The sequence below is a fragment of the Adiantum capillus-veneris genome, chromosome 30 (assembly GCF_014529385.1).
Source record: "Adiantum capillus-veneris isolate H3 chromosome 30, ASM1452938v2, whole genome shotgun sequence".
Taxonomy (NCBI): Eukaryota; Viridiplantae; Streptophyta; class Polypodiopsida; order Polypodiales; family Pteridaceae; genus Adiantum; species Adiantum capillus-veneris.
In genome coordinates, this window is record NC_140960.1 from 29,638,124 (window position 1) to 29,664,110 (window position 25,987).

Here is a 25,987-nt window from a genome sequence, read left to right on the forward strand (position 1 = left end):
TGGTTATGTCGATCCAGGTTACCCAGATTATGTATGCAGACTTCTCAAAGCTTTGTATGGTTTGAAGCAGGGCTCTAGAGCATGGTACGACAGGATTGCCAAGTATCTTGTCAGTATTGGTTTTAGGAGAGCTCATGCTGATCATTCACTCTATGTACGTGATAGTGATGTGGGGATTGTGGTCATTACCATATATGTAGATGACCTTATTATTGTTGGTGACAATGCTATGGAGATTGACCATGTGAAGGGTCTTCTCAAACAGGAGTTTGAAATGAAAGATTTAGGCGAGTTGCGCTACTTTCTTGGCATTGAAGTGATCAGGACTCCAGAGGGTGTATGGCTATCACAGAGACAGTATGCTTTGGACATGTTGTCAAAGTATGGTATGGCTGATTGTAAGCCAATTTCTATTCCCTTGGATGTGAATGCAAAGCTGAGTGCAGAGAAGGGTGATGTTGTTGAGGATGTCAACATGTACAGGAAGATTGTGGGTAGTCTAATCTACTTGACTATCACGAGGCCAGACTTGAGCTACACAGTAGGCTTGGAGAGTCAGTTCATGCAACTTCCGAGGAAGCCACATTTGGATGGAGTACGACGCACACTTAGGTATGTGCAAGGTACTCTTGACTACGCATTGTTCTATGCAGCAGATGCACCATTAGCATTGTATGGGTATACAGATGCAGATTGGGCAGGTAGCATTGTTGATAGGAGATCTACGAGTGGCTTCATGTTCTCTTTTGGGAGTGCTGCTGTTACTTGGAGCAGCAAAAAGCAGCCTACGGTTGCTTTATCGAGCACAGAGGCCGAGTACAGAGGTGCAGCAGTTGCGGCGTGCGAGGTAGCTTGGCTACGCACATTACTTGAGGACTTGGGAGTGCAGGTGGACCAGCAGATTTTCATCCATTGTGACAACCTCAGCAGCATGCAGTTGGCTAGGAACCCAGTGTTCCATGCCAGGACCAAACACATAGAGGTCCATTACCACTACGTTCGAGAGCGAGTGTTGGCGGGCGACATCGACTTGGTCTACGTCAGCACAGAGGAGCAGATAGCGGATATCTTTACCAAGGCCCTCGGAGCTGAGAAGCTTCGACGTTTCCAGACTATGCTTGGACTCTCCGACATGCAGAGCTCGAGGGGGAGTGTTGAGATGTCGAGCTCTACACCTTGAGCTGGCATCCACTACGGGTCTTGGCCGCTTACGGCATTTACTCACTGGCGCGTTAGGTGACCGACACGGAGGATCTCTGCCAGTGATTCTACAGCTGGACTACACTTATAGTTCCAGCCTAGTACGCTTCTAGCGAGTTCACACTTAGTGACCGCATGTACATATGTGCTACTTTTCAGCTTTAGCACTTAGTCATTTTGTACTCTCTTTTCTGAGAAGAAGAAGAAGAAGCTTTCCATCTCTGTGTGCTTTGTGCTTGTCTTGTGTAGCTCTCTTGCATCCTCATTCTTTACAGACTTCTAAAAAGCTTACGAGCTTTTGTGCACGATCAAGGAAGATGGAACTGCGCAGATTTCTAACCCTCACAAGGGAATAAAGTTGAAGTGGTGATCACTAAGGAAATAGTGGCAGAAGCACTCAGACTTCCCACAGAAGGAATGACAATGAGGGAAAGGCATAGGAAGACAGCCGGAACTTTCACAAAAGAAACCGCCACGGCCACCTTTGCAGACCTTATTCACAACCACGTTGAAGAGCCAGTCAAGTTTTACCACCAACACTTCCATTTCCTTGCTAAGAGGCTGCCAAGGTATACAACACCAAACCATGCGATTGCCACCACCTTCACGCAAGTCCTCAAGTCAACAACCAGGCAACCGGTTGACCATGCACAATATGTCTTGACCACTTTGGAAGGAATAAAGAAAGAAGGAAAGATCACATACATGGGTGCACCAGAGGTGTTGACAAGAATTGCATACCATGCCATCGGCATGGCCGACAACCTACCACTTGTCCCAGATCAAAACACTTGGATAGTGTCAGCTCAACCGTCTCCTTGAGCTACAAGATTTGCCAAGAGATCCTACAAGTCTGATGAAGAATCGGCTGAGAGCTCGCCAAAACAGGGTGATAGCTCAAATAATGAAGAAAAAAGAGCACGACGTGAGGAAATGAAGAGAAAAGCCGTGGCAGCACACGAGGAAGAGCCTGTTCAAAAGCAAGCCCAGTTTGAAAGAGAGAAACACTCATACCAATGCAACCGCCAACCACAAGGACAGGACCTGAAAAAGTGGGTGCCTATCGGGCTTAAAGGGCCTAGAACCAAGCATCACACCAGGAAGCAGTTTGAAGATCCTACGGAATCCTTGGAAAAGATGTACCAAGACGCAGAAGCTTTGAAGCTAAAGGATGCCCAAGAAGCGGCGAGAAAAGTGAAATAGGTGACAAAACATCAAGAGTAAGCAGAGGAAGCCACTGCACAAAGAGAAGAACAACATGCTGAAGGTGATGTGTCCCCCCGCATCTCTTCTCCTGTCTCTGAACACCAAGATCACCCAATGCCGAGCCCACCACCATCACCGGTAGTTAGAACCACAACAACTGAGCGAACAAAAGAAGCAGAACCTGAACAGGAAAAAGCAGTTGAATCTACACAAGAATTTGAACAGCAAGAAGCAGCGGAAATAACACAACAAGCAGTTGTCTCTACTCAAGAGTAGCAAATAGAGAAAGAGCCAGAGAGAGAAAAGGCAGCCAGTCCTGCACCAGAAGAGGACACCGCAAAGTTTGAACACGCAAGAGAACAAAAGGCGAGGAAACACCCTCTACCTCAACACAACAAGATAAGGCTGAGATACCACCCTCTACCTCAACAAAAAAAGATCAGTAGCCACACGGGCAACAATAGCAACCAGCAGCCATGACGCAGCCAGAGGTAAAAGGATCTGCAGAAACATCAAGACAACTAACACAAAGAGAATATTGGCAATTGAATGATGAAGTCATCTTGCAAGTTAACGAATATACTAAGAAAATGCAGGAGATAACAAAAAGACTTCGCTCAGCAGCACTTGGTCGTAGCACACGGGCCAAAGAGTTAGAAATGGTGATTGACGCACTCCAAGGGGAGCTGGACAACAGACTCAATGTCATCACCGATCTACAGAGGCAAGTGCAAATGAACTTCTAACTACCACCCTATCAGCTCAAAAGATTCAGGTACAGTTAGATGTAGCCAATGCTTCCCTATAGTACTTAGAACAACGAATCAATGATCAGGCGATATTCTTGCGGCAAAACGAGGGAATCCAACCGTCGCCTTGATCAAAGGAACAGACGAGGTCTACAAGGCATTAGAAAAGAAAAATAAAGACCTCGAGCTAGATTTGAAATTAGAGCGGTCTCAGCGCAGAGACCTGGCTTTAATGCGGGTCCAAAGAGAAGACGAGCTGCTGAAGGAGATAACTGAACTCAAACATGTCAACCAGCTACTGAGAGAGGGAAGGACAGAAATGCAAGAAGAGACACGCACTTCGGAGCAACCTCAGATAGAAATCCCCTCAGTATCATTTGTTGAGATGGAGACACAGTCTGCAGTAGAGCTGAGTGGCAAGGAAGAATTTCAAGTACCCATTACCGAAGCAGACACAGTGCCAATGGTCCAGCTCTCAAAGGCTGAAGAAGATGCATTGAAGGAAAAAGTTACACAAGAGGTAGATGAGCAGTGGAAGGCAGCAATGGATTGGGAGCTGAGAGTACTTCATTCCGTCAATGTCACACAACTCACTCCCAATCAAATAAATGCGTAATGGCACCAACAATCCTTGCCCTACCCTCTGATTAAAGTTGAGTTGCTACAAGTAAAGAAAGGCTTTACACCGACATGCAAGTTGAGGACGCAGATAAAGGCCACCCGAAGTGGAGGTTGAGCTTGCTGAACAAGAATCCCAGGTACTTGATTCTGTTCACAAGAGCACTTGCGGCCCTGCAAAAGGATCCTACCTTCTGTCATGTACCAAGAGTAAGGACCTGGATAGCACATGAGGCACTACTAAAGAAGCGGCCAACTTGGATGAATTACCCCAGATTGCCTGCTCCAGAAAAGGGACAGCCGACTGAAGAATACATGGTGAAAACCTTAAAGGGCGCCATGTCATTCTTTAAAAGTCTACCAGATTTGTCATGTGCTATGCTATACAAAATCTATTGAATGCTGCTCACCTGCATCGAAGTGTTCAATGAGCCAGAGCAAGCGGCACTCCTTGGATGTCATTCCTCGAGGGTAACAAAGGGTTGTGCTATGATCTCAGTGGCCAACCTTCTGAAGAAGTCCTCTATGGCTTCTACGCCATGTGGCTACCTTCACACAATATGCTGGCATTCGAGGAAGCGTTTTACACAAGTTTCTGCACTTGGAAAACAAAAATATTTGGGCCAGTGATCAGCAATCTGACATCAAGGTTTGTAGGCTACTCAACAGTGGAGCTGAAGAACAAAGTAACCATGCAGTTTTTGCAAGTGCTGTAGACATGTAGTAGTGTTAGTTTGTATACGCGCTTCACCAGGGGCACTTTTCTCCCTCTGGGTTTTTCCCCCTGGACATCTGGTGTGAAAGGACACCTTATCTCTTAGGGTCTCATATAAGCTTTGTAGCTCTGAGTTTGTACATACACTATTATTCTAATACAGAGAGATAGACTACAGAGATCTCGTACGCAAGCTCTGTGTCTTCTCCTTCTCCATCTTCTTCCTACTCTGAGTTGCTATCTTCCTTCTGCTTCCTGTTCCATCATCTTCAACAATTGGTATCAGAGCAAGGTGATTTCCAGAGCCTCTACTTGCGTTTTCGCGTCCGCGCGCGCAATCGCAGTTTTCAGAAAATTTGCTCGTGGGAGCATCCTCGACGTTCCGAGAGTATTCTAAGCAGGTGACCTGTGGGTTTACCCCCCTTTTGAAGTCGTTCGAGCCCTCAGAATTTTGTTCTGAGCAGCGTAGCAGAAGTTACTTTTCGGAGGCGTTTAGATCAAGAGGGTGTGCTTTTTGACAGATTTTCTTCAGGTAAACAGTTCTTTTGGGAAGCTGCTTGTCTTAGCTTTGTGCTGAGATTTTGTGTAGAGTTTTTCTTGCATTGGAGAGGAGATTTGTGAATCTCTTGGAGGTTATTTTTCTCTCTTGTGTGCATCCACAGTATGGCTCAATCTACAGAGAAAGAGATTTTTGGTGCGTTTACATCCGAAGACAAATTGGATGGTACCAACTATTCTCTTTGGTCTTTTATGGCAAAAAATGTTTTGGTTGGTAAAGGATTGTGGGATTATGTATCTGGAGATGAAGTTCGTCCAGGTAGCATTGCATCTGCTACGCCTGGTCGTGGTACAGCTGTTGGTGCAGGACTCTCACCAGTCACTCCAGAGCAAAAGAAATGGGATACTAAAGATGCACAAGCTATGGCTGTGATTGCCTTAACCATAAGGAGGACAATCACACCACATATCAGATCTTGCAGAACTTCTGAGGATGCTTGGAACACTCTGCAAGCTATGTTTGGAGGAAGAAACGCTGCCAGAATAGAGTTTTTGAAGAAACAACTTGACAAAATACAGATGGACGAAGGTGACGATATCGTCGAGCATCTTACAAAAATCAGGGATCTTAAAGAGCAATTGCTTAGCATTGATGAAGTGATTCCAGAGAAGGACTTCGTTTCCAAAACACTCAATTCACTACCACCATCTTATTTGACTTTTCAGACTTCTTTGACTCTGTCTTTGCGAGCTAATCCTGAGCCTCTTCATTTTGAAGAGTTAGTAGCTTTGCTATTGCAGGAGGATCAATCACGTAAGAACAAGTCTTTATAGGTGGATGGTATGGATCATGCTCTTGTTGTACAGAACAAAAACAAGAGTAAAGAGAGTGCTCATCACTCCAAGTCTGGTGCAGGACAGTCTTCAGAGAAGTCTAAAGGTGATTCCGACAAGTCCAAGAAGAAAGGTAAATGTCACTACTGCAAGAAACCTGGTCACTACATTAGTGAGTGTAAAAAGTGAATTGCTAAAGAAAAGAAGAAAGAGTCAAGTTTGGTTGTTTCAGCTTCTGGTGATTCTTCTACAGCTAAAGAAGAGTCTGCAAACTTTGTGCAGGATTCTTATGCTTTCTTAGTATATTCAGATTTTTCTGCTTATAGTGTTGACGAGACACAAATGATTTGGTACTTTGATAGTGGTGCATCTAGGCATATTACTTCAAGGAAGGATTTTTTTTGTTCATTGGATGCAGCTCCAGCAGGAAAGAAGGTGACATGTGCAAATAATGCTTCTTATCTAATCAAAGGCGTTGGTAAGATTTTGATTACCATTTCAGATGGTTCAGATTTATGCTTGCGAGATGTCTTATATGTTCCAGGGATCAAGAAGAATTTGTTGTCTGTATCCTCTCTTGCAAAAAATGGTCTTCGGGTCATTTTTGAGGATGACAGATGTGTTGTACGAGATCGAGAGAATGGTTATTCTCTTATCACTACAGGTACGCTGGAAAATGGACTATTTGTGCTAGATCGTTATGAAAAGCAGATTCAGGTATGTATTGCAGAAACAAAGACTGAGGCCATGCAGGATGCTGAGTTGTGGCATGCTAGATTTGGGCATGTTGGTTATGGCAGTTTGATGACTTTACAACGTCATAATATGGTGCATGATTTGTCTTTATTGGAGATGCCACCAAGACATGTATGTGAAGGTTGCGTTCTTGGAAAGATGCACAGATTTTCATTTTCGCAGGATGGTTCAGTTAGAGGGACACGAAAGTTGCAGCTTGTACACAGTGATGTATGTGGTCCTATGAGGACGCCATCTATAGGAAACAACCTTTATTTTGTGACCTTCATTGATGACTTTTCCAGGTTTTGTTGGGTGTATCCACTCAAAGCAAAGTCAGATGTGTTTGCAATTTTTCAACATTATGTCACCATGGTTGAAAATGAAACAGGTTGCAAAGTACAGACTCTTCGTACCGATCGAGGAGGTGAATACATGTCAGGTGCATTTAAGGATTTTTTGGGAAAGAAAGGCATTGAACACCAATGCAGTATGCCATACACACCACAACAGAATGGTGTTGCAGAAAGGAAGAACAGGTCTTTAATGGAGACGGCTAGATGTATGCTCAAGGCTAAGAGTTTGCCTCATAAGCTATGGATGGAGGCACTTGCTTGTGCAGCACATGTTTTGAACAGGTGTCCTACTCGTGCCTTGAAGACCATTACTCCATATGAAGCTTGGTATGACAGAAAACCTTCAGTCAGTTATCTTTGTGTTTTTGGTTGTCTTGCTTATGCTCACATCCCTCAGCAGTTACGTGGGAAGCTTGATGATAAGGCAATCAAATGTATATTTGTGGGGTATATTAGTGGAAGTAAAGGTTATAGACTTTACAATCCTGCTACAAACAAGATTTTTGAAAGTCGTGATGTAATTTTTTGCAGAAACTACTGCTCAACCTATGGTTGCTTTTGATGTACCTCATATGCACACACATGATGTATTTGAAGGTTTGCTTCCTTCTTTTGTGGAGAATCAAGAATCACAACAGGTTGATAATCTTGATCAATCTTTTGATCAGCATGTGACACCTCATGATGTAGAGGAAATTGTGCGTGAAGAGCAAGAAGTTCTCAGGGAAGAAAGAACCTTGCCTAAATGGGTTCAAAAAACTTTGCAGGATAGCAAATTGGATGCACCGTTGCCACGAAAAACGCGTGATGGTACTACTTTTGGCAGAGAGCAAGTAGATTTGGCTTGCTTTAGCACTCTTTGTGATGCAGATGAGCCTGATTCATTTGAACAAGCTTTAGAGTGTGTTCAGTGGAAAGATGCTATGCAGCAAGAAATTGATTCTATTCATAAGAATCAATACATGGGATCTAGTGGACTTGCCTACAGGTAAAAAGCCTATTGGTACAAAGTGGGTTTTTAAGGTAAAAAGGAAACAAGATGGTACTGTTGACAGGTACAAAGCAAGGCTTGTGGCAAAAGGCTATGCGCAACAGAAAGGCATAGATTATGATGAAACCTTTGCTCCTACTTCTCGTGCTTCCACAGTTAGATCACTAGTTGCAATTGCTGCTCATCATGGTTGGAAAGTGCATCAGTTGGATATCAAAACTGCTTTTTTGAATGGTGATTTGCAGGAAGAAGTTTATGTAAGTCAACCAAGTGGTTTTGTTGTAAAAGGTCAAGAGCAAAAGGTATGTAGATTGCGTAAGGCTTTGTATGGTCTCAAACAGGCTCCAAGAGCATGGTATGAGAAGATACATACTTATTTGATTGGCCAGGGATTTCAGAATAGTCCAACAGAAAGTACTTTGTATGTCAAAAAGAGAGATGGAGTTCTCATTACGCTAACACTTTATGTGGATGATATGCTTCTTACAGGCAATAGTGCAGATGAAATTGAAGCGTTTAAAGATGCTTTGAGAAAAACCTTTGAGATGTCTGATCTTGGTTTGCTACATTATTACTTGGGTATTCAATTTGTGCAATCAGAGGATGGCATATACATGCTGCACGTAAAATATTTGCCTAAAATTTTGGACAAGTTTGGTATGCAAAATTGTAAACCAATCTCTACACCCGTAGAAATTGGATCAAAGTTGAGCATGCACGATGCTGGAGAACCTTTTGATGTACATACTTATGCAGCAGCGGTTGGTTACTTGATATATTTGGCAAGCAACACTCGTCCAGACATTCAATTTGGGGTTTCACAAGCAAGCAGATTTATGCATAGCCCAGGTATGCATCATTGGCAGGCTATGAAGCGCATACTTTGTTACCTTTCAGGTACCCCTAATCTTTCCATGTTCTTTCCAAGGGGGGATATGTATGGAAAGCACAATTCTATGCAGCTTCTTGGTTACAGTGATTCAGATTGGGCTTGTGATTTTGACACACGACATTCCACAAGTGGGAATTGTTTTTTCTTGGGAAATGCATGTATATCTTGGCTAAGAAAGAAGCAATCCACAGTGGCTACATCAACTTGTGAAGCTGAGTACAGGGCATCTTTCACGGCAACAGTTGATTGTGTATGGATACGCAGATTATTGGCAGATCTTTGTGAGTGTCAACAGGCACCCACTACCATTTTCACTGACAGTCAAAGTGCTATGGCAGTTGCAAGGAATCCAGTATTTCATGCAAGAACAAAGCACATAGAGGTTCACTACCACTATGTCAGGGAAAGGCTACATGCAAGGGAGATCACACTAACTTACTGTCCTACATAGGATAACATTGCAGATCTATTTACGAAGGCGTTATCATGAGAAAAGTTTGAAGCTTTCCGAAAAGCTTTGGGCTTACTCTCATACACATGGTGATCTGCTACCTTGTACGGATTCACACTATCACTACAGGGGGGATTTGTAGACATGTAGTAGTGTTAGTGTGTATACGCGCTTCACCAGGGGCACTTTTCTCCCTCTAGGTTTTTCCCCCTGGACATCTAGTGTGAAAGGACACCTTATCTCTTAGGGTCTCATATAAGCTTTGTAGCTCTGAGTTTGTACCTACTCTATTATTCTAATACAGAGAGATAGACTACAAAGATCTCGTACGCAAGCTCTGTGTCTTCTCCTTCTCCATCTTCTTCCTACTTTGAGTTGCTATCTTCCTTCTGTTTCCTGTTTCATCATCTTCAACAAGTGCTTGATAAAGAACAAAAAATCAGATACCAAAAGGCATTCAATACGCTAAAAGCATTAGGAGATTTCGGAGGTCTTTTGGAGGGCCTTTTAGAAGAGAGAGAAAAAAGCGCTCCTCCAATGAAAGAAGAGCTTACGTTACGTAGAAAAATAGATTGATATTAAGAAAAATATAAAAAAGGTGTCAATGGTCCTTGAAAACGGGCGTCTTTTCATTCAATGCAAATGTCTTTTTCATGAGGTAGGCAACATTCATTTAATACAGCTTTCGTCATCATTAAAATTTTAAAAATCACAAAATTGTCAATTAGTGTTGAAATTTGAAGCTTTTGACACCGCCAATATGTTCGGAACGGCCAAAAACCTAAAAAACGCCTATTTACTTGCCTCAATCTGACACCCAGAGAGGGACAAATCGCCAAAAAACCCCTAAAAAGGGGATTTTGGATCATGGCGCGCGAGGGACCATTTGGAGAATTCTAAATGACCCTCTGCGCGTCGTGATCCACTTTTTTTATTTTTTGCCTCACGGCGCGCGGAGGGCCATTTAGAATTTTTCAGATGGTCCTCCGCGTGCCGTGAGGCAAAATCTCCTAATTAAGGGTATTTTGACAATTTCTCCCTCTCTAGCTGTTAGATTGAGGCAAGGAGATAGACATTTTTAAAGTTTTTGGTCATTTTGGACGCATTGGCGATATCAAAAACTTTATATTTTAACACCAACTAATAATTTTGTGATTTTTTTAATTTCAATGATGACGAAAGCTATATTGAATGAGCGTCGTGTACTTCATGAAAACGACACATGCATTAAATGAAAAAGTGACCGTTTTCAAGGATTTTTATAAAGTTAGGTTCACTTTTCAGAGTGTTCAGTTGTCCTTTTGGACGTACGCAACAAGCGCAAGTATATTTTAAGAACATTTTCTAGAGAGAGAAATACAATATCTTAGAAGGCCTCCAAATGACCTCTGAAATCTCCTAATGACCGCGTTGCCAGCCGTCAACCCGAAGACTACTTCAACCCATAAAGCTGTGTCAAGGAACGACACAGGCGAGGAGGGGGGAAATGTTAGCAGCAAGGTAACGCGGATACCATTTTTCGGAGTTCTCATTGTAAAAACACTTATTATTTTGATAAATCGGCAATATTGTAAGTCCTATTTTTTTAGATAAACCTTGTAATTGATGAGTCGGGGCTACAAGCTTCCAAATTGTATCAACCTGTCATTACCCATCTTTGGTAGAACTCCCAGATTATTAGTTTTGACCACCAAAAACCTTGGCTAAGGTATAAAAGCCAATTTTTGTAAGTTATTATTAAGTTTTTGGATAATGAAATACACAGCATGAGCCATCAGCGCTCACCTCTCTCCTTCTTGCGCTTCCTACTCCCTCCCCGGTTGTCACATTGCAGTCGCGTTTGTTGCATTGCAACCGCAGGTAAGAGCTCTACAAATTGACGTAAGCACATCACAGTAATTCGTAGCTTTTGACATCACCGGCCCGTGGACTAATTTCATCATAAGTAAGAATTTATACTTCAAAATCAAAAACTAAGCATAGGCGGGGTATTGGGCATCATTGCTAAGCATTTAGATGCATTCTGGGTCGAAAACGACTAGGTCAAAAATCCACTGCTGTTAATAATCATGATTTTGGCACTTGACCTAAAGTGGGGTTTGAGACCATAAGCATGTGTGATCAGGTCTTATAAACATGTCCTAGAAGTTTCATTACGTTTGGATGTCATTTGATGTTGCAATGGATGTGATTTGTTTGCTGATGAGCGATTGGCTTTTAGTGATTTCAGTCACTTGAGTGTAGCTTGAGTTAGATGCGAGTTGTTAGTTGTTTTTCGAGAGATTGACACCCTCTTGTAGCCTCTATGCACTAGTCGAGTCGGCTTCATCCCATGGATTGACAATTTAATCATGGTTCTTGCTAATATTGCAATAAGATAGGATAATGAAGTTAAACACGCGTCCCACAGGTACTTCACTCACATGTATTGCCTATGGTACTAGAGCCTTAGAGGTTCCGAGTGTGGGCGCTTTTCCTTGAAAAGCAAAAAGCCCAAGGCATACAAAATAAGCACACATACCAAAATTGAATCAATGTGAAAAGACTTTGGGGGGTCAAAGAAAAGGGAATAAATCAGGTGATGATTTCATGAGCAATTTCTTTTATCGTAGCTTAACTACAAGGTCTTCTAGGTATAGCCTCTAGTCAGCCCTCGAACATAAATTACTTTTCTCTCGGGGTTAAACAGCTTAATTGACCAGAGAGAATTGAGAAGCTTGCCCATGGTATCAATAGTTGACCTCTAGTGCCTCTCGACCGTTAAATTAGCGACCCCAGACTTTTTTTTTTTTAACCTTTACAGCTGCTTATGCGTTTGATTATATTACAACTTAATGATTTACTGCTAACAAATTGCTTAATATTCTGTTACCAATCAATTTGTGTGTTTACAACTGCATATGCTTTTTAATTATATATGAGAATGCAATTACTGTGCCAATTTTGGTTGATTTTGTAGTGATTGAAGAAGGCTAAGGACATTCAATCTCAAATGCTTTTCGACCTCCACGAGCAAGCTTCATCTCAATAGATTCTGAGGACGGAATCTACATCAAGAAGGGGAAATGGACACCCTATCACCTTCGATGAACGCCTTATTATTTATTTGATTGAGTCATGGAGCGGGCTTGTCGGTCCAATAGGTGTGTAGGTGACCGTCGATGAGAGGCGCACCACTTATCTTATTTTTACAGTAGTTTTACAACAACCGACCACTGTGGACGTCCATGTGCGACTGGGTCAAACTCTTATGAAAGGTCCATTTGACCTAAAAATCCTCATTCTTGGAGGTGCAAGCTAAGAAGTCCTCTTGCTCTACCTATGTCTTCCCCTCCTTCGTGTGCTCACGTGTGTGTGTGTGTGTGTGTGTGTGTGTATATGCTTGAGAGAGAGAGAGAGAGAGAGAGAGAGAGAGAGAGAGAGAGAGAGAGTGTGATCGAGCATTACGACGACGAGGCGGTTGCGCGCGATGGCTCCTTCTTCTTCGCAGCACAGGATCCTTCATGATGGAAACATTGAACGGTGAGTAACACACCCTTGCCCATTTGAGCTTACTAGGATCTTCTAGTTGTGTGCAGCCATTCGTGGCTCGCATACAATGTTTTGGCAAATCCTCAACCTTCAACACGTGTGGCAAAGCACATAATTGACTATATTTGAAATTTTTTTACACTAAACTTATCTATATTCTCTAGGTTTACCTTCAAGTTTAAAATTTACAGGTAAATTTTAAAATTTGTAGGTGGAATTACACTAAACAAAGATTTTTTTCACCAACGTTGTCCTTCAAAGTTCCAAGATTTTATGATTTTCTCTAGCATATTGATGTATTTTTTGAAAGACGCCCATAAAAAGAAAACAAAATATCCCAAAACATGTAAAATGCCTAGCCAAAAGCAACCCTAATTGTAACCCATGTCACAAAAACCAACCATGGTCTAGGATTCATTTGTTATGGGCACCCTTATTGTAATTTTGACAAGTAGGTCACATTTTCCCTTGTAAGGGCAATATATCCTAAAAATAGGCAACCCTACCATGCGAATATTGTCTTAATAATCATCCACACCCAATTTAACCCTACCAAAATTCTACTAAAGAAAATCTTCCTTTTGGTTTAATAATAAGATACCATGGTCTCCAAAAATTGCAAAAGTGCTTATCATGGTTGTGGAAAGTAATTTAGAAAGAGTGCATCGGTTCACTTTCTTGTTGAGATATTTATACATACGACATTTTGTCTTAAATTTTTTCTTTTAAGTACAAGATTTTACACATTCAAAGAACGACAAAGTACAAAAATGACTTTATCTTCCAAAGATATTTTTGTTTATAACTAACCAAAAGTCTCTTTTTCAAGAGAGCTTAAAAGTTTTAAAAATGGTAAAGTTGAGAAACACACTAAAAAAAAAGGTGACTCCAATCAACACATAAAAGCACCACCGTTGCAAAATGAGCCCACTTACTTACAAAACCAAACATAAATTGAGCAACATGGCCAATGTTGACCTTGCATGGGAGTGTGAGCATTGCAACACTGAAAAATAGCCTCTCTCTCTCTCTCTCTCTCTCTCTCTCTCTCTCTCTTTTGGAATCTAGCCTTCATCTCGTATCTCGCAGTTTGTGTCACGTGTAAAAGGGACTCCCCTCCGCCATATTATGTTAAGTAGATAGAGAAGCTTGTTAGAAGCCTAGTTTACACACAAACCTGGAGCAGCACGGACGCACATACAGAGATAAGAAAGGCACTATCACCTTGACCATTGTATGAAGGGTGGGAAAGATGCGCGCAAAGGGGAGGGCAGCCACGATGTTTCATTCTTGGAGTTTCCAATAATCCGTGCATTTTCATGTCATTATGGCACTGATCTAAGGAAGCAATGACAACTTTGTTTATGGGGGAAGTCTACCCAAATAAGCATGAGCATGCAATGAATGCTATTGGTACAAACGACAATAGGTAATGGCTTTGTTCAATGTTTTGTCTATTGACTATAGCGACTCACATTTCTACCTAGGCACTTCTGTTTCCTACGCATTGAACAAACATGTTTTTGGAGAGGGTTCCTCAAGTTGCACATGATGAACAACCTCGAGCTTCTTTTCCCAACCCAAGTTACACATCTCCTACGATAAATGAAATCAAGTTACACATCATACCGAGTCAAAATCTCATCTGCAGAGAAGCCCTTATTATGCATATACCAAAAACAACCCAATGCTTCCTGACCTTGCTCCTATTGGAGCTCCCATTGAGCATAACCTTTTATCAATGCATCTAAAGGGACCATTTCCCAAATAGGAACACTTTTGCACATACACTCACTTTGCTTTAGCTGAAAAGCTTCTTTGCCTTGCTCATGTTAGACATACCATAGTACCAAAAGACGACATCCCGGACCAAAAGCCCATTTAGAGAAGCCCATACTTGTGTTCACTAGATACAACCATTTTCTTCCTAGCTGGACATAATCTACAATCAATCAACGACATGACGAAAGGTTGTGAAGTAGATCACTGGATGCATGAAAAGCTACATTTAAAAACCTATGCATGTAGTGAGTCCACGACAACCGTACTACTTTATCAGAGCAGATGGATGGGTGGCCAATCATTGGGTGGGTGGTCAAGCTAGTAAATTTCAATGTACACTAGAGGAAAGAAGGCAACTATAGGAGCCAGGCAACTACGATAACCACAGACTCGTGTTTTTGTAACCTACAATTGCAGAAAGATGATGGAGTTAAGCCAGGAGCACATTCAAAAGGGGGGCATGCTAATATGAATTAAGGGTTAGTCTAGTAGCATAGGCAAATTGAGATTTCTCAATCCCAATAATATTACCACGGCCTTGGCTATCTTTGGAGCTTCTGATGAAAACAACACGGATAGGAAGAAGAGCATAAAAGCTACTAGCACAAAACATGCCATTCATGTCAAGCAAGAGCACCCATCCACATACACAGAATTTTCAGTTTAGAGCCTCTTCAATGGTCGATCCAAAATGTTGGTCTTCTCTCCAGCAACACTCAACAAGAAGGATGTCAAGTCCTTTGTATCTGAGGTGGTTCCTTCCCAATCTATCTATGGAAAATAGCTAGGATATGACCTTCAAGGATGGTAAAGAAGGATGTCAAGTCCTTTGTATTTGAGTTGGTTCCTTCCCATTGCATCTATGGAAAATAGCTAGAATATGACCTTTAAGGATGGTAATGAAATCTCAATCTCTCTCTCTCTCTCTCTCTCTCTCTCTCTCTCTCTCGCGCACACACGCACACACAATAAGGGCATGATTGCCGAGCAACTCAAAAACTTGGTTTTCTTTCTTAGGATATAAGGGTGAGCTCCCTTGATTCCCCAAACAATTTGGTATTGTTGATATAATTGTTCTATTGTGATAGGAAAACCAAATATACTCCTTCTTACTGCGTGAGGATGTCATATTCACACCGATTTAAATAAGGTTGGGTTTAGATTGCCCAACACACCCCTCCTTTTTCAAATGTGGGCCAATGATCGCAATCGCCTTAGTTGAGGCAGTTCACACTGTATAATGATCTTTGTTATCCATGCTTATGTGGTGTTCCTAATTCACACCCACGAAGCTCATCCATCTTCTAACCTGCTCATCCTAATTGCCTTATTTGAGCCAATTCACACTATCTAATAATCTCATAATGATCTTTGCTATCCATGCTTATGTGGTGTGCCTAACTCACACCCACGAAGCTCCTCCATCTTCTAACTTGCCCATCCTGTTCACAACTTGCTTCACAAGTCCATCCAATCGCATGGTAATGTAACATGAACCTGCTTGCTTTTCCACAATTGTATGTGAACAACACATTGGACACTCCACAAGTCAGATATGCATTGGGGTGGAAAAAGGTGCAAGTAGCTATGCGCAGTCTGAGCAAAGCCTAAGGCTAGGTTCAAATGGGATGGCGGCAGAATGGAACTTGTAAGGTGCATGCTTCCTGTGTGCACCCATTAGGTTACAAAATCCCGATCCACCCCGAAAGATACACATTGTCGGGCTCACCCGAGAGTGCAAAATTCGGAGATGTCATCTTGAACTTTGTACGTCAGAATTGCAACCAATAGCATACATTGCTAGGCTACATATTGTTGTTTTTATCTGCTACCACCATTGTTTACCTAAACATTAACGTCATTCTGTGTGAACATGAGGACAAAGTCAAGAAAAAATCCCAGAATCTACCACTGGGCTCGTCTAAACGTCGCCTAAGAGACCAACAAAAGGTGATGGTGTTAGTTGCCCATGGGAAAATCATAATACCCATAGAGATTATTTTGTGAAAAAAGTCCCTCTGAACTCCTACATCAACTGCCTAAGGCTTGAATCCCACTTCTAACAGGGGAGCACAACTTCAATGAGTCTATTTTATTTTGGATGCAGGTCACATGCTAGTAGCTTCAAAAAAGAGAAATCTAAGTGATGCCTATCATATTCGACTAGAACTCCTACAGATCATGTAGGTAACTATTGGTGTTGAGATACAAAAGACAAAAATAGTAAGTTGTTCGAGAAAACACTAAGTTTTATTTTGGGATAAGCAGATTCGAGTGGTGATATTTTACTGTTGAGAATAATAGTATACAAGTGGCTTTGAATAAGTTTTCTCTTACTACCGTCGGAGGCGGTGGGAGTCTCACTTGTTTCAATAATGGTCCAAGATCATGAAGAAATTGCCTTGATTCATAGACCTAGCACATGAGATGGAGTGAGACTCTCATTGGGGTTTCTATAATTCAAGGCTACACTAAGTTTGCTTTTGGGATAAGCAACTTCAAGTGGTGATGAAAGTATTTTAGTGTTGAGAATAATAGTATACAAGTGGCTTTGAATAAATTTTCTCTTATTGCCGTCGGAGGTGGTGGGAGTCTCACTTGTTTCAATAATGGTCCAAGATTATGAAGCAATTGCCTTGATTCATAGACCTCGCACATGAGATGGAGTGAGACTCTCGTCACTTAGGTTTCTGTAATTCTCGGCTTATTGCCAACCCCTGCATTTTCACACATGGTTGAAAATATGCTCTTGAAGATGTTCTCTCCTAGGAGGGAACACAGGGGTTGCAATCATGGAATGCATATTCATATCATGATATGTTCTTTGATGCAACGTCGAAATCTCTAATGCATGTGCATTCCGCTTCAGAGAGACTCACAGTAATGCTCACTGAAAACGGATCTTGATAACCATTAGAAAAAAGGGGAAATTAAAAATTTTGATTTCTTCAAGGATTTTCCTGTATTTTTTGTAGTCTGTGACAAAATATCTTTTTTTTTTTTGAGAGTGTTCAAACTTGGGCTTGAAAAGGTTTCTTCCGCTTGGAAGGATTGGAGGGGGGAGTGGAAGACAAGGCAAAGAAAAAAAGAGAGGGAGGCTTGGCGTGGGGACTCTCTCTCTCTCTCTCACACACACACACACAAGGGGAGGGAGCCCTACATCGGTCCTATGGACGGATCACACACTTGTTATAAAATAAAGGGAAATTACAAAAATTTCCATCTTCTAATTTATGGAAAATCCCAAAATCCTCTCAAATTTCAAAAATTCCCAATTAAATCCGTCATATTTGACCAAAATTTCCCAAAATACTCTTCAATTTGTCCAAAACTCCCAAAATACCTCAGTAAAGAAGATTTCTTTTGCAACTCTTCATAGGAAGATTGGTTCTCCCTCAATAGAAGATGATATAAGTAGGATATGATATGGTATTGTGGGCTCCTAAGATGAAATTGTTCATTGTCCTTAGACACAGATGTCTCCATTTGTGACCGCATTCGTAAATAGTTTTGTCTAGAAAACTTAAAAATAACTCCCCCTTATCATAAATATAAGTATATGCAAAAATCGGAGCAAATACATCCCAAAACAATACAAGGATATATTGGGAATTTTTAAAATTTGAGAAATTTTTTTCCACAAATTAGAGGGGTATTTTGGTAATTTTCCCGAAAATAAATGAGGGAAGGTTTTTTTTGTGTCACCTCACTCTCTCTCACACACAATAAGGTAATAGAGTTTGGGATTTCAGAGAAACGTGGGAGACACATTGTGGAGGGGTACTAAAGGTCCCCACACGGTTTGCATAGAAACGCTACCTTATTCGGAGTCCAAAGGTATCAGACCCCCTCGCAAACGCGTTTTATTCCTTGGCCGTATACGCGCCCTGGAAGCACTAAATAAATAATAAATAAATAGGTTATTAATAGACAAGAAATTCGTCAATATGATTTATCCACTTCCCTTACCAGTCCCATTAAAATTCTTAAAAAACATTTATTTATTTTACGCTATGCTTTTTAATCCACTTAAAAAGTAGATAAACCAAATATATAAAAACAGAAAAAGAAGATTGATTTTCTGCATTCCTCGAAATTTTTTCAGAGAATTGTGTTTTCTACGTTTTTTCAGTGGTCAGCGCAGCGCGTCTGCGCGTTCAAATTTTCGACTTTTTCAAGAGCGAAAATTTCCACATTTCTTGTATTTTCTGCAGAATATGCCATTTTTCCCGACAATTGCTCGCCTCGATCTGCTGTTAAAATTTTTATGCAATTTTTGTGCACAATGTTTTTTGTCGATGTGCTGTATGGCACTACCTCTCCATAACTGCACACCCCCCGACTCTCACATTTTCACAGAGAGAGATTAAGCTCTCTCTCTCTCTCTCTCTCTCTCTCTCTCTCTCTGTGTTTTTGTGTGTGCACCTCTCTCGCTACACACACATACACGCATAGCTGCGTTTCTCTCTCTGTTTTACGCCTCTTGCGTCTCTCTCTCTCTCTCTCACACACACACACACACAAACAGGGGGCAATCACGAGCAGGAAATTAACCTTCCACATCAGTTCCATTACGTTTTGTTTGCGTTCTCGATCTCCCTAGCTTTCCGTCTGCCTCACACACATAGAGATACCCATCTCCCTCCCTCTCTCTCTCTCTCTCTCTCGCGCGCGCGCACGCACACACACACACACACACACACAGGACTTCACCTTCTTCCCCCATTCATCCTCCCTCACACACCCTCTCAACAGAAGCATGATAAGCACCCTTCTGCTTTTAACTCTCCTCACATTCTCGTCGGCGCAGGCGGCAGAATCGCGTCCCCTCTTCGAATCCGACCGCAATGGAGCAGATCTCCATCCTGTAATCAAGTTGTCATCCCAGGTACCTCTTTTCAAGGAAGCCCCTGTCTTCAAAAATGGCATTGAATGCATCCCCAATGAGAAGCAGCACCAAACCCAGCAGGACATCTCAGGCCGCGGCAGATTCGCGCTTTGCAATCCCTTCTCAGTCCACATTGCATTGACGCTCGATGTGCCATATGTGCGGGGCTCCATGGCTGCAATTCTCTCCATCGTCCAACACGCATCATGTCCAGAAAACATCGTCTTCCATTTCCTCGCGTCATCGCATCAATCCGCACTTGCGGAGACAGTCCGTGCGACATTCCCTTACCTCCGCTTCCACATCTATGACTTCGATGAAAATCTTGTCAAGCAGAGAATTTCTTCATCCATCAGGCAGGCGCTTGAGCAACCGCTCAATTACGCGCGGATCTACATTGCGGATGTGCTACCAAGCTGTGTAAACAGAGTGATCTACCTTGATTCAGATGTCGTTGTAGTGGACGACATAGTGAAGCTTTGGGGGACAGGGCTAAATGGGCATGCGATCGGCGCACCAGAATACTGCCATGCGAATTTCAGCAAGTATTTTACGGAGGCTTTTTGGGACGATGAGGAGTATGTGTCTACATTGGCGGGGCGACGGCCGTGCTATTTCAACACAGGGGTGATGGTGATGGACTTGGCAAAGTGGAGAGAGGAAGGATTCACACACAAAGTGGAGGAATGGATGGAGGTGCAGAAGGCAAAGAGGATCTATGAGTTGGGGTCATTGCCACCATTTTTACTTGTTTTCGCTGGAGACGTGCAGCCGGTGGAGCATCGGTGGAACCAACACGGGCTAGGAGGCGACAACATGGAAGGCAAATGCAGGGGGCTGCACAAGGGACCAGTTAGCTTGCTGCATTGGAGCGGCAAGGGCAAGCCATGGGATCGACTTGATGCAGGGAATCCATGTCCATTGGATAGCCTATGGGCACCGTATGATCTTGGCATGTCGGCGGGCTCAATGAGCTTGAATGCGGACAGCTGAAGTAGCAATGGGGGAGCTGCCATGGTGTGCATACAATTTGGATGTGGGTGTGGTCTATATCATATGTGTTGATGAGGGGATGTGTGTGCAGAGAAATGAATGAGGGTTTTAGTGCTGACATTGCGAAGCGAATGCATTTGACATAACGACAACGAAGATGTAACGACAACGAAGATGTCGAGGAGGGGTGAATTGCAAAGGCAAGCAATGAAGTTGGGTTGTGATCAACAGCAATTCAATGGAGCAAGGGGAGGGATAATTTCCATTACAATTTACATATTATTTTGGGATGATTTAATTGATGAGTAGACATTAATTAAAAGGGTTAGAGTAAGTTAGACGGAGGGCAAATTTTATTGGTGTTTTTTGGGGACATTTAGGCCTATGGGGGTTTGATTTTTTGGCAAGCAAAAGAGTCTCCGGCGGTTTTGAGAGGGTCTGTTGGACTTCTTCATGTTTCTGGGGTCTGCGGAGATGCCGTCTTGCTTGTGCGTTGAATAAGAAGGTGGGTGGAAGTCGGGGCGATGGCGCGTGTAAAGCCACTTTTACACACATGAAGGAATAGGAATGAATGATGAGATGAGCCCAGCCCAGTGCCCACTTCTTTGTACAATACATGTCTTTCCTTGGAATCTTAGTTTGAAAGTCTCTCTCTCTCTCTCTCTCTCTCTCTCTCTCTCATTGAGGCGGTTGTAATGTCCATATTCATCTCTCTCTCTCTCTCTCTCTCTCTCTCTCTCTCACACACACACACACACACACACATATTGAGACACATACTGTCTAATTAAGACATTTTAACATTTTTGTTTAGTTCATTGGCACACTTTTGAAAAATGTATGCTTAGGTGCAGTTCACATAGTGCAGTGGTTGCGCACAAATGCGCAACTTGAAACCAGTAGCTAGCAAGTTCCCATGAGGCAAAGCGAAGTCGCACAATGACCTCAAAAATTCAGAAAAAGGTTGAAAATAGCATCCAGAGCGTGAAAGGCGACGTCCTATTCCTCCACGATCTTGTCATTTTTTGCGATTGTAGGCTCGCTCCATCCCTTCAACCTCGAGCAGGAATGCAACTTGTTGATAACCGGTTGCGAGTTTTCTTGTGGCAACCACTCATGAGAACTAGAAAGGTACGCAATCGGTTGGCAACCAGTTGTGAACCCAATGCCCATGTGAACTAACTCTTAGCGCTCTCTCTCTCTCTCTCTCTCTCTCTCTCTCTCTCTCTCTCTCAACAATCACTTGAAGGCTCTAGACTCGGGATTGACACATGGCAAGGAGGAGGGGTCATAATTCCTCCCCCGTTTATATACTAGTATGGCTGATCGTCTTCGGTGGCTTGTCTCTCTCTCTCTCTCTTCGTCCCTCTTGATCGTGTGCACAAGAGCTTCTCTCAATTTTGGAGTTTAGCTTTCATGTTGCAAATTTTGACAAGTGTAAAAGGCTGTCCTTTTCGTCATATTATGCTAGTTTAGATTTAGATATAGACAAATATAGACTGCAGACACATGCATAAATCCTCTCTCTTCTCTCTCACTCACACGCACGACACATTTTTAGTCCATAGGACACTTCTTCCTCCCTCCTCGTGCCTTACGAGGAGTGCCACAGATTGCCGAATCTTCTTTCTTGTAACGCGCTTTTGATTTGGCATCTCATTCCAACCTTTCTTTGGCCAAGAAAGAGTTACAAGCTCACATGGTTTCTAACAAATCACAAGTTTGACGCTACAAGTTCATGGACTCGTGTAAGTTCGCTTCTTTGAAAAGGAGAAAGCTACCTGATTTGCGTAAGAGTGGGCACGCAATGCACAGTTGACACTAGTTTGCCCCATGCATGTTCACAAGGGCCTCACTTATGCACGTGTTATGTCTACTATGCTATTCCTTTTGCAATTACCCCTCATGAGTCATACACAAGGGGGGTAATCGTAAATCAGTTCATTTGATTTGATGGAGACGACACTTCATAGTAGGTCCAGGACTAAGTAACACACAAAATTGAATGTGGGGTGGTGAGGTGGTTGCGAAGTCTACACGAGATTTTTATGCAATTGTAGCTGCAACAACAGTCCCACCAAAAACTAAATCTGGCCACAAATTGGATCCCCCTAAATTGGAGTAGTGCATGTTTTTAAGCATAATACATCATAAAAACAAGGGTAAATACAATGTGTAAGTGTGGGTGTGTTGGCTAGTCCATGTGATCCAAAACCTGGGCCACAGGGTGGTGGGTTCAAAACCAATCAACGAAGGCTTGGAATTTTGCACTGTTCGGGTTTCGTCTGCCTCGGTTTTCGTGCTACACGAGTTTAGCCCGCCTCGAGATCCCACCTCCCACTTGCAGATCGTCGATCCCCTTAACAACCCCCCCCCCCCCCCCCCCCCCGGCATTCAATTTTTTGTCACTTAGTCTTGTGGATAGTGTGGAGTGGAAGGGGGGGTAAGTTGTATACAACCTTTGTATACTCTAACTACACCTCTTCGAGGTAAAGTTATTCGAGGGAAGGGTTGTGTCGTGCAAGTATCTCAAAAGAGTTACCCCCACGCGAGAATTACCTCCTTGTGTGTGGGGTACTAACAGTTGCACTAATAACATCGTACTAGTAAATTGGTGCACACATGAGCACATTAAAAGACACTTCCACTAGCTACTATTCAACCTCAACAGAATCTAGATGTACGGCGTGCACACTACAAAAAATAACAAATAACGGGTGCATAAATTTTGTTACAATGCCTTTGATAATATCTACTAACATACTATGGCGGAAGGGTTTATGATGCCACGTGTCTACTGACAGAAATAAACAGCGCTGCTGACAGCTCTACTAGCGTTCAAAAAAAAATTTACTGTGTGCGTTGGTGGCGGCTCGTCACGCGTTCAAGTACATTGAAGTACATACAGCGAGACGGCTCGCCTAATATTCTATGCTCTCATCAGTGAAGTACATATTACAACCTCATTAGCTCAGTCACGAGAGAGAGAGAGAGAGAGAGAGAGAGAGAGAGAGAGAGAGAGAGAGAGAGAAGAAGAAGAAGACGCAAAGGACTGGAGCTCCGCTTTCCTTGCCTGCATTTGCTCTCTCTCTCTCTCTCTCTCTCTCTCTCTCTCTCTCTCTCTCTCTCTCTCTCTCTCTCTCTCTCCCCCCCCGCCTTGCTTGCATGGATGTGGTTTACTTGCGTCCCGCTGCAAGCAAGTGGCTTGAGGCGACGTCAACCCGTCGGTGGTCATCCGTGCTTTATCTATAGAAAAGCATTTATGTGCGATAGAGAGAAGAGAGAAGCTGTGTGTGTGTGTTTGTGAGAGAGAGAGAGAGAGAGAGAGAGAGAGAGCTGGGTTTATGATACGAGTGCAGATAAGCTCACTCGGTTATGATAGAGAGTGGGAAGCTATGGCGATGAGTAACTGATCACTAGCATGGGGGCTACATAGAAACAGTCTCTTGCTTGCATGCATGTATGCTGCCAGGATTTCAAAAGTGGTGCAGGGAAACCGCACTAGCAGGGTTGGCTCGCATGGGCCAGGGGCTGATCAGACAGGCTGCAGTTCCAGGTGTTTGACAAGGGCGGATTCCCGCGGCAATGCGCACCTGATCAGGTTGCGTACAAGGAACAGAGAGGGTTGATATCAGGGGTACTTTTCCATGGATAAGCAATTGAGTACTGCTGCAGCAGCAGCAGCATCGGCGGAGCCAGAGGGTGGTGCTGGGGAGGCCGCACCAAGGGTCAATCAGCCGGTAAGGTGAAGTGGTTCAACAGCTCAAAGGGGTATGAGTTTGTAACGCCAGAGGATGGCAGCAGCAGCACAGAGGACGTGTTTGTGCATCAGACTGCGATTTACGCGCAGGGGTTCAGGTCCCTGCAGCAGGGGGAGGAAGTGCAGTACTTAGCAGAGGAGGGGGATGATGGGAGGTGGAGGGCAGTGGAGGTGAAGGGGCCCAAAGGGGTGTACGTGCATAGGGCAGCGAGGTATGGGTCGAGGGGGGGAAGAGGCAGGGGCGTTTCTGCCACCTTTGCCGCCGCTCCTGCATCTGCTGCTGCCGCCTCCGCCTCCACCATTCGTTTTCCACGCTTTGGTGGTGTCTCGCGACTGCCGCTCTGCGCCATTCTACCCAGCGCCTGCTGGCCGCGGGCGCGGTGCTGGCCCTGCCCCCTATCCCTATGCTTGCTACGCTTTGGCGCAATTGGCCACCTGCAACGTGACTGTCCTAACTTTGCCCCCGCTTAACTTCCGCTCTTGAGAGCTCGGGTCATGCTGTTGTGACCTGAAGGCTGTTGCGATACTGTCGCTCAACCTAGCCGGCCCTCAACTGCTCTCAAGCTACCCCTATATTGTACCTTCAACCGGTCGTACTCAAGCTATGCGTGGTCTCTCTCTCTCTCTCTCTCTCTCTCTCTCTCTACAAGGCTCCTGGTTGCCGTGCTCCATGGTAGCTGCAACAAAATGCTCTCTCTCTCTCTCTCTCTCTCTCTCTCTCTCTCTCTCTCTCTCTCTCTCTCTCTCTCTCTCTCTCTCTCTCTCTCTCTCTCTCTCTCTCTCTCTCTCTCTCTCTCTCTCTCTCTCTCTCTCTCTATGGAGCAAGCGCAATGGAGCAACAGTCGACCCAAGCTGCACGTGGGGTCTCTCTCTCTCTCTCTCTCTCTCTCTCTCTCTCTCTCTCTCTCTCTCTCTCTCTCTCTCTCTCTCTCGGTTGCCGAGCACTATGGTAGCTGAAAATCTCTCTCTCTCTCTCTCTCTCCTCTCTCTCTCTCTCTCTCTCTCTCTCTCTCTCTCTCTCTCTCTCTCTCTCTCTCTCTCTCTCTCTCTCTCTCTCTCTCCTCTGGTTGTCGAGCACTATGGTCGCTACAGAAAAACTCTCTCTCTCTCTCTCTCTCTCTCTCTCTCCTCTGGTTGTCGAGCACTATGGTCGCTACAGAAAAACTCTCTCTCTCTCTCTCTCTCTCTCTCTCTCTCTCTCTCTCTCTCTCTCTCTCTCTCTCTCTCTCTCTCTCTCTCTCTCTCTCTCTCTCCTGCTCTCCTGCATGGCACGAGGGGGCTCCTGGTCTCCATATCACAGAAGGCAACACAGTACGTGACTACATGCTGGCCAATGACAGCTTTTGTGCAATCCAAGGACATGCACCACTGACTGGAGGAGGCAAAATATAAACCTACAAAGCTCGAGTGGAGAGAGAGAGTTGCAACTCGAGGCAAGAAGAAGGAAAAAAGTGACCTCTACTTGGAGCCAGGCAGGAGAGATTAGGCTCATGCTCTTAAAGCAAGAGCTTGGGTTGATTCGTCATTACAAGATTTACTTGATCCGGGTTCAAAAAATAGATTTAAGAGAAGTTTGTAGAGCTCCAGTGCAATATTTTGATATAGTTGAAATAGCACGACTTAGAGTTCTATGCAGATATGTTCTTGAGCCTTTTTGGCAATAATGTAAACTGGTTATTTTTTAAAATATGTCTTTAGTCATGTGCTTTTATGTAATCTCTCTGTGTGTGTGTGTGTGTGTGTGTGTGTGTGTGTGTGTGTGTGTGTGTGTGTGTGTGTGTGTGTGTG

At 43.4% G+C, this 25,987-nt stretch overlaps 1 protein-coding gene and 1 pseudogene across 1 annotated transcript; both read left to right on the forward strand.

Moving 5' to 3' along the window:
* Positions 1-18,801: 18,801 nt before the first annotated feature.
* LOC147417731 (putative galacturonosyltransferase-like 3) lies at positions 18,802-20,752 on the forward strand. Its single transcript, XM_086506643.1, has one exon. The coding sequence runs from the start codon at positions 19,318-19,320 to the stop codon at positions 20,437-20,439; it is 1,122 nt and encodes a 373-aa protein (XP_086362769.1). The 5' UTR covers positions 18,802-19,317; the 3' UTR covers positions 20,440-20,752.
* A 3,334-nt stretch (positions 20,753-24,086) lies between these two features.
* On the forward strand, positions 24,087-24,670 carry LOC147417732 (uncharacterized; annotated as a pseudogene).
* The last annotated feature ends 1,317 nt before the right edge of the window (positions 24,671-25,987 follow it).

Coding starts and splice junctions, on each gene's coding strand:
- LOC147417731 (XM_086506643.1), top strand. CDS start 19,318: ATGATAAGCACCCTTCTGCTTTTAACTCTCCTCACATTCTCGTCGGCG.